Source organism: Chinchilla lanigera, unplaced genomic scaffold (assembly GCF_000276665.1).
Source record: "Chinchilla lanigera isolate Chin_1 unplaced genomic scaffold, ChiLan1.0 scaffold00105, whole genome shotgun sequence".
In the NCBI taxonomy this organism is placed as follows: Eukaryota; Metazoa; Chordata; class Mammalia; order Rodentia; family Chinchillidae; genus Chinchilla; species Chinchilla lanigera.
Window position 1 is genome coordinate 4,655,832 of NW_004955506.1, and position 12,618 is coordinate 4,668,449.

Genomic DNA, 12,618 nt, shown 5'->3' on the forward strand with positions numbered 1-12,618 from the left:
TCTGTGCTGGCCCTACTTGGGCGCAGTTTAAAATGTAGGTCTGATTATGAGGCAGGTTTGATGAAGCCAACAGACCGAGAGACTAACACCACTGCTGGGAATGTTACCCATAGGTGCCAAGAGTGGGCAAGGGTCACACCACACAGGGCCACATGGGTGGCACCAGGGTCCCTCGGGGTGGTACAAGGGGGAAGCCTGGTGGGGACCCTTTACTTTGGCTTCCATGGGGAAGGAGAGGTGGCAGGGGCGGGGGGCAGGATCCAAGAGGGCTGGTGTGGATGGAGGGGCTTTCCAAGGCATCTCTCCCTGGCCTTGGGGGTGGCTGGGGCTAGAGTTAGGGCCACTCTGATAAATGGGGCAGTGGGAATAGGCTCTGGGTGGACAAACCATCCATAAGAAAAGCCCTTTTGCAGACGAATAGTTTACTATCTCTAGAAATTAGCTAGACAGGGCCAGGGATATAGCTTAGCGGTACAAGTGCCTGCCTGGCAAGCCCAAGGTCCCAAGTTCGATTCCCGGAAACCCCCCCAAAAAAAGAAATTAGCTAAGCAGCTAGTTGTCATCTGAATACACCAAAAGTAGTAGAGACATAATGAAATATGTGCTGTGTCCACTTTTTAATTATTATGATGACTAATTATTAGACTTTACTTTTTAGAGCACTTTTAGGTTTACAGAAAAATTAAGCAGAAAGTATAGAGTTCCCATATTCCCTTCCCCCGATCATACAAGCACAGTTTCTTCCATTATTAATATCTTGCATTAGTGTGGTACATTCCTTCCCACAGAACCAATTTTCATATATTAACTGCAGTCCATTGTTTACTCTGGGGTTCATTCTGCGTTCTACATTCTATTGGTTTTGACAAATGCATAATGTCATGTGTCCACCCTCATTACAATGTCATACCAAATCATTTTGCTAGCCTTAATCCCTGAAAGTCACTGAGTTTTATCTTTTTTTTATGGTACTAGAGATTAAATCCAGTGTCTTCACACTGAGCTACATCCCCAGCCTTTAAAATTTTTTTTTCTATTTCCAGACAGGATATCTCTAAGTCATTAAGTTTCCCAGGCTGGGCTTGAACTTTCAACCCTCTTGCCTCAGACACCCAGAGCGCTAGGATTGTGTCACCATGCCCAGCTCACCACTGAACTTCTAATGTCTCCACATCTTTGCCTTTTTCCAGGATATCCTACAGTTGGAATCAGACAGTATGTAGTCTTCAAATTTCAAACTTCTTTCACTGAACAATACTTAAGTTTTCTCCTAGCTTTGGTAGTTCATTTCTTTTTATTTCTGAATAATATTCCATTGCCTAGATGCACCACAATTTGAATAGAATGTTTATCCATTAGGATTATTTCTTGAAGAATGGTGAGGCCCTGAGGGTGATGGCTGGGCTCCCAGCTGTGTTCTGGCAGCCTGGGGTGGAGGCCTTGGGAGACAGTTATCTGGCTGCCTCTGGCCCCGAAGTCAGATGGTGGAGGTGGGAGGGGATTTCTGGGCTTCAACCATTGTTTTCATTCCCTCTTCAGGCAGTTCTTGCCCACACTGCTGGCTGTCCCTGTCCCCTTTCACAAAGGCCTCTGGGGCGGTGATAGCCAGGTCCAACCTGCTTTATCCCTAGGCCTGTGGGGAGAAAGGTCCGAAGCCCACAACCAGCAGGTTCAAGAATGAGTGCTGTGTTCACCCAGGCAACTGTCAGTAGCTGTGAGGAGTCAGACACCCAGGGGACAGTGCTGCAGGGCCGGTAGGGGGCTGGAAGACTCTGTGAAGCTGTGTGGGCAGCTGGGGCCAGGCTGCTGGGCTTCCTGGGTCCCAGGGGGTGGGGAGCTGTGGGCTGTGCTGGGCTCTGTGGTTCCCGCACCCTGCCACTGGCAGCCTGCTGCAGTTCCTTTCAGAATTATTTTTCTTTCCAGACTTAAACAAGGTCCACCCAGTGTCTGAGACATGGTTTGCTGCTCCTATGAAGGCTCCTGGCCAAGGCAGCTCCCAGATAGGGTGGCTGCCTGCGTCTCCTCTTAGCAGAGGCCCTTGCCATTTGGCTGGTGTGTGGGGTGCCCATGCATGTGACTGCGGGGGCGGGGCTCAGCCATCGCTCTTCCCACAGCCAGGATCCAGGCCCCGAGATCTAACCCAGGCTGCTGCCAAAGGTCAGTGGGCTTCATGCTTTGTCCAACTCACGGCTGGCAGGAAGCCGCCCGCCCAGGCCAGCCTCTCTCTGGCCTCTGCTCCTGCAGTCTCCAAAGGGCTTCTAGTGACCCCAAATCACCAAGAGCCAGGAAGCCTCTGTGGGAAAGACTGTCTGTTCCACCTTCTTCCTGCTACATTCTGCTTTGCTCTGGACCTACAGAAGTTCCCTCAACTCCTGGTGCCCACAGGAATGATACCTGCAGGTGGCTGCCTTGCAGAGCTCACAGGTAGGTGGGACAGTGTCCCTCCTTCACAGCTCGGGTGGAGCCCTCTTCTTCCAGGGAGGTGGCTCTGGTTCCCTGCACACCCGGGGGGCTGGGGGGGGGCAGGACAGATATGGCAGGCAGCGTGCAAGGTCCAGTGATATTGAATGATGTCCTGTGTTTTGCACTGGACCGGGAGGAGGAGAAGTGAGGGGCAGCTGCCCGGCAGTCCTGTCGTACCTGTGTCCCCAACATTCCTTCCTCCGAGTCAGGTGCTAGTTCACATCCTCTGAGCATTCCGCCTGGCCTGGAGCCACAGAAGGGGCCAGGGAAGGGGTCCCCACAGCTCTGCTTGCTGGCATCGTTGGGGGCTCCGCGGTGCTCAAGCACCCAGCTCCAGTGTGGCGAGAGGCTGCCTGCGTGTGTTCCATGCCCCCAGAAAGTGAGGTGACAGCCCAGCGCTGGTTGCAGGAGAGGCATCCTGGGCTGAAGGCCCTGGCACCGCATGATCTCTTCACGGAAGGTGGGGACGGCTGCCTTGCTCCACGTCCCCCACAGCTTCCTGTGTCTCCAGCTCAGTTTCACGTCTTCTCTGGCAGCTACTGGAGTCTCCTCCTGTGAGGGGGAGAGAGAGGTCAGCTTTCAACCACAATGTGAAGACAACGGGAAGTGGCTCTTGCAGCTTTGGTGGCTGTCAGACGCCTCCAGAGGAGCAGGGAGCCTTTGCTATTTTAGCTCCATTGTAAATTAGTCTGGAGGCCAAGCTCAAAGGCTGGACCTCAGGATACAGAGGATCTTCTGCTGTTACCATGCTGTGTGTCTTAGGGGAGGTTGCCTCCCCTCTCTGGGCTCATTGTTAAATGGCTGGATGGCTGGCAAGACTTTCTCAGGTCCTTTCCAGGGAGTGACAGCCCATCCCTGGAGGGATAAGGGAAGCAGTCCTTGGACTAGAGTGTATACTTTGTGAGCTGACCCTGGGCTGGCAGGTGGGGCCCGGCAAGGTACACACCCAGCCCAGCTCAGGGTGGACAATGAATGTCTGGGGTGTAGAGAGAGAGGGGCAGTGACCAGGCCACTGTGGAGCGGCTGCAGGAGGCTGGGAGCTGGCACCGTGCTGTGCTGCCAGTTAGTCATAGTTTGCTATAAATAGAAACATATTGTCATCGATTTAGTAAGATGTAAATAAAAGTGGCAGCATTATCTTCATTATTAATCACTTGGGCACTATGCTTTTCACTTTATGTGTGTATTTCCACTCACTCTTCATAATCACCCAAAGAAGTGGGGTTTATGTTATCATCCCTTGATAGATTGAAGACAGTGGGGCACAGAGAGGTAAAGTAACTTTCCCAGAGTCACACAGCCAGTAAGTGCAGAACAGTTTGAGCCTAGGCCCGGAGAAGCCAAAGTCCAAGCTCTTCACCTTTAGGCCACACTGTCTTTTAATATAATGGCAAGGGCTCTGAGGGGTGGTCACTAAACAGCTCTGCTCAGGACTCTTTTGGGGACGCTGAACTTAGAGCCCAGCTGGCTGTGGTTGGTGGATCACCAGGAAGGCCACTTTGAGCTTCATGCCTGGACAAAGGGGAGTTGTCCCTCAGCCCTGGCTCTTCCCTCTCCAGTGTCCCCCACCCTGGCTGGCAGTCACTGCCCGGGCAGTGGGGAGGCCAATTGGATACAGGGTGAGCAGCTTTGAGCTCTGTTTACCTCCTTTGTTTTGTGGAAGCCTTGGCCAGAGGGGCCAAGTGTGGAGGTCATTTATCTTGTTGTTTTTCTTGTCTTCCTAGGAAAAAATGATCAAAAGGATTTAACTAACACACACACACACACACACACACACACACAATTTCAAATTGGAGTTAAGAGGACATTAGCTGGGTGTGGTACAGCATTCTGGGAGGCTGAGGCAAGAGGATCACAAGTTCAAGCCCAGCCTGAGTGACAAAGAGAGACCTTGTCTCAAATGATGCAAATGGCTGGAGTTGTAGCTCAGTGTGAAGGTGCTAAGTTCAATCCCCATGGGGGTGGGTGGGGGAATTTTCCTTTTACCCAGGGACTTGTGCAGGGTTCCCTTTGCAGGACTTGGTGCTTTAGTCATCAAAAGAATTTGATTTTCAAAATCAGACCTGAGCATGGACAGCGTGGAGAGGTTTTGTGCAAATTGAGAGCTGTGCGGTAGCAGAGGGGGTGAGGCGTGGGGCTGGGCATGGCAGGCGGGCTCCGGGCAGGCAGGGGAGAGGTGGGCCCAGTGACCCCTTGAGTGTGTGCAAACGTGCTCATGTGTGCAGCGGGCTCCTGTTAGCATTGCGGGGGTGGGGGGGGGAAGTGTGAGGCGGCAGCAGCGTTCCAGGCCCAGCAGCCTCGCTGAACAAAGCACGTGGGATCTCTGGATGTAGAAGCCAAAAAAACAAATAAAGCCGAAAGTCCAGGCTATAAATAGACCAGGCTTGGGCAGCCCACAGGCAGCCTCCAGCTTCTTCTCTCAGCTGGAACAGCAGCCCTAAAGGCCAACCTTGGCCCTGGTCCCAGGGGAGGGGGAGCCCACTTCACACAGGGCCAGGGTCTGGAGCTCCTTCCCCAGCAGCCAGGCCGTCTGATGTGTGCTGTGCGGCTCAGGCACGTCGTGATCCGCACCCAGGGCTGGCAGAGGTGTTCGGGGTCCTCTCTACTCCTCAGTAGGGCCCTGGTCCTTATCTTCTAGGCACCCCAAACGGTTGGGGGTGGGCAGAGGCCCTAGGTCTCAGGACAGCTGCTCAGTTGTGTTAGCCTCTGAAATGTCACCTGGAATCTACCTGAAGTATAAAACCCGTGTTACTTACCCTCTGGTTCAACCCTTTTCTCTCTATGTTTGCATGGAGTGTCCCGAGCAAACAGCACATCCATCTTTCCACAAATTCATCCATTCCTTCCCTCCCTCCCTCCCTTCCTTCCATCTTTCCACCAGTCTGCTCCCCTCTTCCTCTCCTCCCTTCCCCCTTCCCTCCCTTCCTCTCTTCTCCCTTCTCCCCCTCTCCTTCCTCTCCCACTCCCTTCCTCCCATCTTTCTCTCAATCTACCTTTTCTTCCTTCTACCCTCCCATCTCTGGATCCACAGACAGGATTGCTAAGCACCGGTGCTCCCAGTGAAGCAAACTGTCCCCCTGGTTCTGAACCACTTTGCTTGCTCCTCTGTGCAAGACACAGGCCTGGGCAAAGGCACTTCTGGGGCTGGAGGAGCTGCGGTAGGAAAGTACGGGCTCCTGTGGGAGCTCACCCGGAGGATGTGCTGAGGGGTGTGTGTTTCTGTGTCCCACCTGCAGACTGGCTGGGGAGTGGGGATGGGGACAGAGGTCCTGACCACATCACTGCCCAACTCTGAAGTGTGTGTGGGTGCAGGGGACTCACGAGGTCTGCATGGCTTAAATACAGATGGAGAGGGGCTGGGGATTTAGCTCAGCGGCAAAAGCACTTGCTTGGCAAGCGCAAGGTCGTGAGTTCAGTTCCCGGTACCGGAGAAAATAAACAAACAAACAAAAAAAACAAACAAACAGATGGAGATTGCATGAGGCGATGGGACATAGTGGCAATAATGATAGAATATTGGTGAGTATCACTTATCAGTGCCTGCTGTGTGCCAGCATCATGCATAACCAGTGTGCCAGATTCTTCATTTAGTTCTCTCAGTGGTCCTGTTCTGCAGGAGCGGGATGAAGACTCAAGAGGATCAAAGCACTTGCACTGGTCTGAAGCCAGAGCTTGGGGTAGTCCAGGCTCTGCCATCATCACAAGCTGAGTGATCTTGGCCAGGGCTCTTAACCTCTCTGAACTTCATTTTCTTCATCAAAAAGGAAAGAGTTGCCATGGAATCAAGGGCCTCCCTCCTTTGAAGTCCACAGTCTGCATTTTAAAGTCGGAACCTCTTCATGTGCTGGTGCTTTTGTTTTTAGAATTTACTGGCTAAGAAAACTCACAAGGACAAAAAGCTACTTTGAATTCAGCAGTGGTTTAAAATCAATTTATATTTGGTTATTTGCAACTGCATGTATATGCGTTTGAAAAATAACCCTGATGTGGGCATTGTTTATTCAATCCACACATGCAGGGTGGGCATGTGGATCTTGGTTATTGCATTAAGACCCTGCAGCCCCCCAGGAGCTGGGGCTTACGTTGTTGCTCTTTCCAAGTCTGCATTCAGTAATCCACAGTGTGATTAACTCCTGCTTATCCCTGTGCTGGGATCACAGTAAGAAAGGATGGAAGCGGCAAGACAGTGTGCATAGAGACCCTGAGCCAAAGCACGCACTGTGAGCAAGACAGACACAGCAGGCAGGCGAGGGTCTTCAGTGGCCCCTGGATGGCTCCACTGTGTGGCCAGTGCCATGAGTGCCCCTCCCTCCGGCATCACAGAAGCAGTGGCTCAGCTCCACAGAGCACCTTATCAGGTGCTGGCCATGCTGTCTTGGGGGAGGCTCCCCCAGGAGCACTGTGGGTCATCAAACACCAGCACCGGTCCATTGCTGAGAACTAGAGCGGGTGGTGCGAGGTGAGCTGGGCGATCCCAGAGCCACTCTGATGGAGGTGGGGAAGCTGTGTGGGCTTGGGGAAGGGACTGGGCAGTGCTGCCAGGTGTAGAGTTGGTCAGGCTCCTGGGGAGTCTGCCTATTTCTACCCAGGCCTGGTTGGCACCAGGGAGACAGCAGACTAAGACTTCAAGGCCCCTCTGGGATGACAGCCCCTCCAGGAATCCAGCCAGTCACCCCAGAAGGAAGTGTAAAGGGGAGGTAGCGCACATCTCGGACTACTCCTCATTCTGATGCTCACTGCCCTCTGAAGTCCTCAAGCAGAAAACGCAAAAGCCTGGGAAACAGGTCAGAACTTCTTTTATCTTTGTTTTTTAAATCATTCCTTTTTGAGATTAGATTTGGGTTGAATGCACCCATCAGCATTCTAGCCACCCTGGAGAATGAGCATTGGCGTCGCTCCTCCTCCTCCTGCTTTTCCTTCTCTGCAGCCTCCCCCTTCTCTACCTCCCTAGGGCTTAGTCCATGATGCAACTGTGGGCAATGCAGGCCCTGGTGGCCCTGGCTGCTGACTGTCCCCTGAGTCTGCAGAGGCCACCTCTGGCCAGCAGCATGGCTGCTTGCCTGGGAGAGGAGGCTGGGCCTGCACTGGCCATTTCAAATCCCAGAAGTTGCTCATGAGCTGCAGTTTGACTTTGGTCTTACAGACGATGGAGTGAAGGATTCAGGATCACGTCAACATTGTAATAAACAGAATACAGCTTTGATTTTACCAGTTGTCACACTGATCCTCAGGTGCCCCTAAGCACCTGGCCATCCTTCGTCTTCGGACTCTGTCAGCCCCACTGTGTTTGCCCCCACAGCTCCTGGTCTATTTTCTCCATGTGTGTCTCACAACTTGCGGTTATTTTCTCTGTATGTACAAATACACCTGTCCCACACTGGAGATGAATGTCATGAGGAAAGGATTCATACCTGCAGCTCTCCAAGGTGAGAGTTTAAAAACTAGATGTTTGGATGGTTGGTTGGATAGATATGGATGGAAGGATGGATGCATAGATAATAGGTGGATAGATGGGTGGGTAGATGCACGGTGGGATGGCTAGATGGGTGGATGGATGGGTAAGTGGGTGGGTGGGTAGGTGGACAGATGGCTAGATAGACATATGGATAGATGAGAGAGTAAACAGCTCGATGGATGGATAGGTAGATGGATGGATGAATGGGTGGGCAGGTGGGTGGATAGATGGATCAGTGATGACTGGATGGATGGAGTGATGGATGAATGGCTAGACTGATGAATAAGCAGGTAGGCAGCTAGCTTACTGGGTAGAGCACTGGCTGTGGATAGGTACAAGAAAGGAAAGATGGATGGATCAGCGAGCCCCTCCTCTCGTGAACCCACTAAGTATAAGCCTGGAAGGAAACAACCTTATGTCTTCCCTTTACAATGGTTCCTATTAGTGGCAAAAGGAATATGATATAGAGTCTAGTGGAAGAAATGTAAGAAACCCACTCTGAAAATCAACAAGTGTGATTGGAACTGATCTGAAACGTACATATGTGTCAAATGCCAAAATATCCAGGGACCACAGGGATTCCCCCTACCAAGGAAGATTCTAGAAGAAGGCTTTTGTGGTAAGGAGGAGAGGAGAGCCACTCTGGGGAGGCCCATGGGCTGTGTCTGTGAGGGGTGAGAATATGAGTGAGACTTGTTACATAACTTGCCAGGGCTGGTGCTCTTAAACTGATAGCTAAGGACAACTTGCAGGTGGAGGTTCATCAGCCAGTTCTGGAAGAAGGAGGGCTGATAAAAAGTGGCAGAAGTGATGTTTTCAGCCTTCTGAGGTTACGATAGGAAGATCCTCTGAGCTTCTGTAGGGACCCGTACCCTGGAAGACAGTTAGCTATCACTCCTCCATGGGAGGCATAGCCAAGCATTGGCAGCCATTTTTAGTATACATGCTGCTGAAGCAAGCACCTGGCAGCCATTTCTAATTTGCCATATCAAGCCACTACTGATCTAGGCTGGTGTGAAAAAGATGGAGTCCTTGGGACACTATTGAAATTCTGTCCTTGAAATTCTGTCATTGAAATTCTGTCCTTCATAGAGAATGTCCTTCCTTCCTCTCACTAAAATTATGTAGATTTTATGCAAATTTGGTGTGCGAATTGGACACTCCTATTCTCCCAAGCCTTTGGGAACAGAAGAGACACAGTAATGTTTACATCACAGGGGCCTCTGTGTTAATGCAGGACCTCACCTCAGGTAGTTGATTCTCTTCCCCTCCTGAAGTGCCCAGAGGTTCCAGGCCCTTCATATGCCTTTGCCTGGCCTCTGCCCACCATTCCTGGCTGTTACCTTGATATCTTGAACTGCTGCCTGGACTCTGATGCTTGCTTGCTTGCTTTGGAGGGTTGGAGACACTGCCACTCCTCTGGGTTCTGGAGTTTTAGGGGCCCCATAGGAAGGCTACCTGAGCTCTAGGGGGTGGTGGTGTGTGTAGAAAGACTGTCCACTTGGTGCCACTTTTGGCTTTTCTGCTCCAGGGCTGGCACCATGCACCCATGTGGAAGGGCTTCAAGAACCTGTATCTGTGCTCTGCAATTGTCTTACCTTGGGGATTCAGACTCTTCTCAGAGGCTCCAGTCCCTCCTTGTCCTTATCATCTGCAGTCTTCACTCTGCTCAGTCTCCAAGATACGTGTAGCTGCCTGCAGCTGCGCCCAGACACGGTCCCTGTTCCCCTCCTTGGAATCTGCTCAGCCCCCTTGAAAATGCAAGGAGATGTTTGCATCTCAACTGAGCCCAGCTGGAACCCCATGAACTCAGAGACCCTATGATGGTTTATCTCTGATGTTCCCTCAAAACCTCATGCTCTCATAGATGGTGCTTTTGGGAGGTGACTGGATCATGGGGTGTGATGTTCATTAGTGGATTAGTCCACTGATGAATTTTTGGCTAAATGTGTTTTTGAGAGGCAAAGCCTGGTTGAGGTGGGGCACTGGGGTGTGGCCTGGAAGGGTCTATATCCCTCCCTCCTCCCTCTATCTCTCTATTTCCCACTGCCGTGCCAGGAGCTATTTCTCCTCTGTGATGCCCCTCTTCCAGGCTGCCCTGCCTTGGAGCCAACTGACTATGGACTGAAACCTCTATACACTATGAACCACAATAAGCCTTTCTTCCTTTAACTTGCAAGTGTTGGACATTTTGTTCCAGTAATGAGGACAGTAACTAAGACAGGCCCCTTCTCTGCAAAGATCTCCGGAATCTAACAATGCACCTCCACACAGCTCTTGCCAGAGCTCGCTAGGTCTTCAGATAATGTATGCTTGTCCTACACCATGGACAGAAGTGAGGTCCTGTGGGTTGGGAGTCGGACCTAAGCTCTTGGCACAGTGCTCTGCCAAGGTGACCCGAACATGGTGGACTGTTGAGGAGGAAGGAGGTAGGGGACAATGGGCCAAACCACAAGGCTGGTGTGTGCACGTGCAGGGAAGCCTAGAGGCAGTTGCCCTCCAGCTCCCTCAGCACCTATTGCACCACGCAGCCTGGTGCTCCTGGACACTGTCTGTTAAGACCTGCACATCCCACACTTACCCCTGCACCACACTGGCCTTGTGGCTGCAGCAGTCATGAGAATGTGGGAGTCAAACCAGGGCGCCTGAACAGAGTTCCTGTCCAAACCACTTGGCAACACTGCGTGGAATACATGGCACCAAACTTGAACCTGTTCCCCCTGATGCTGCCTTCTCTCCCTGGCTTTCCCCTAGGGAGTCTGGGGCAGACCCCCTTCACTTTTCTTGGCAGCCCTTTGTGTTTCTAAAGCTCCCCCTCTGCTCTAGGGGTCAAACCCAACCGGCTCCTCGATCTACGACTCATAGGCTGGCACAGGTAGCGAATAAGGGGGAGTGGGGCACAGCCCAGCCTACGATGCTAGTGCCTACCCCGTAACTGCCCCGTATGTACCCATGTCAAATCAATGTGACTCTACCCCTTACCACAGGTGCCCACTAACTGGCCCTAAGTGGCACCCATTTTGGCACTGGGGATGGGTACTCCTTCCTGTAAGCAGTGTGTTTCCCACTGCACTGGCAAACTGTATATGGGATATATATATATATTTTTTTTTTGGTTTTTCTCCGGTACCGGGAACCGAACTCACGACCTTGCGCTTGCCAGGCAGGTGCTTTTGCCGCTGAGCTAAATCCCCAGCCCCTATATGGGATATTTTTTGAAAGCAGATCCACAGGCTGGAGAGGTGGGGTGCTTCTGCAGAAAAGGGGTGCTCCTGCAAGCAGAGAAGTAAGCTGGCCTTGGGGATCCCAAGGCACAAGCTCCTCTGCTAATGGGACTCAGATCAGGGAAGGTCCACTGAGCTCTAGGACCCAGCCCAGGAAGCCTAGGACAGGAAGTCCTTCTGTTTTCTGGTGACTCCCTACAGGCCTCCTTGTGGAAGTGCCAACCTGATACCTACATCTCGGCCTAAGGATGTGGGGTTTGTCACTTCACGGTGGCCACAGCCTAGACAGTTTTCAGTCTAAGAGTGTTCCTCTCCCTAAGTGATTCCTTAAGGCAGCCTCTGGCCTGTTCAAGAGGCCATGCTTAGTTTTTTTGGTACCAGGAATTGAATCAGGACTTTACACTTGCCAGGCAGGTGCTGTGCCACTGAGCTATATCACTGGCCCTAGGGGCCCTACTTAGGATCATCACTACTATTCTCTCGTTATTGCAATGAATAATGATGAGCACAACTCCCACTGGGAGTCCCCAGCACCCTGGCTTGGGGGGGCCCACAGAGATCTCTTGTCAGGACAGCAGGGAGTGCATCCCACCCCCCTGTAGCCCTGGAGGCCTCTAGAGGACCCCTGCTTCATTTACCCCAGATCCTACCGAGCTGTAGATGGTGCAGTGGGCCGGGATGGTCCTTTTCACCAGAGGAATCCTGTCCTTTTGCAAAGAGGGCCACAGGGTCTAGAGAGGCCAGCCACAGCACTGGGCCAGAGCTTAGCTGACACCATCTTGGACTGACTGGGCTCCTCTGCACTGTCTGTCCTTATGTGTCTGGATGTCCTGGACCAGGGGCACTGGCTGACAGAAGAGGAAGGCAATCCCTCAACCAGGCCCTTCTTTCCAGAGGCTCCTCCTCATCAGCCTCTCTGCCTGGATTCAGCTGGGGTCTTGCCACAGATGGGCAGGGTGGCGGGACGATAGCTGCAGGGGACAGGGAACAACAGGAGCCAGAGGGAAATTCTGAGGTCAAAGGATAGAGGAGCCTTCCCCTGGGCCACTGGCCACCCTCACAGCCATTGAACTGGGCAGCAAGGTCCAGGACAAGTTCTTTTGCGGGCTTTCTTCCCACTCATAGCCTCCCACCCTCCAATGCCCCCTGGCATTCTGGAGACCCAAGAGCTGAGTTTGTGTCAGACATAGGTAGGCTTGCGTATGTACACACATGCATGCACACATGTATGTGTGCGTGTGCGCATACACACACACACACACACACACACACACACTTGCATGCACGTAGGGGAGGCATTTGGGGAAGGGTATAGGGACAGTCCTGGCCGACAGAGAGAGAAATAGGGACAGAGGAGGAGGGACCTGGAGGAGCAGGAGGAAAGCGGGAGAGTGATGAAAGGAGGCTGTGGGGAGACTGCTGGTCAGAGAGATCTGAGAAGGATGGAGTTGCAGGAGAAGCCTGAGAGGAGGAGTC

General features: G+C 52.3%; 1 protein-coding gene across 11 annotated transcripts in view; it reads left to right on the forward strand.

Moving 5' to 3' along the window:
- Positions 1-1,764: 1,764 nt before the first annotated feature.
- Positions 1,765-12,618, forward strand: part of LOC102013854 — a 29,384-nt gene continuing 18,530 nt past the window's right edge. For 8 of the 11 annotated variants that reach the window (XR_264353.2, XR_001231612.1, XR_001231614.1 and 5 more), the window contains exon 1: positions 1,765-2,424. Coding sequence is in view for 1 of the 11 variants with exons in the window: in XM_013506140.1 (XP_013361594.1) it covers positions 1,971-2,424; positions 2,840-3,021 (636 nt within the window). In the remaining 10 variants the exon portion in view is untranslated. Of the gene's footprint in view, positions 2,425-2,839; positions 3,610-7,768; positions 7,890-12,618 lie in introns of those variants that run through there. The other 3 variants (XR_001231613.1, XM_013506140.1, XR_001231615.1) reach the window with 3 other exon arrangements.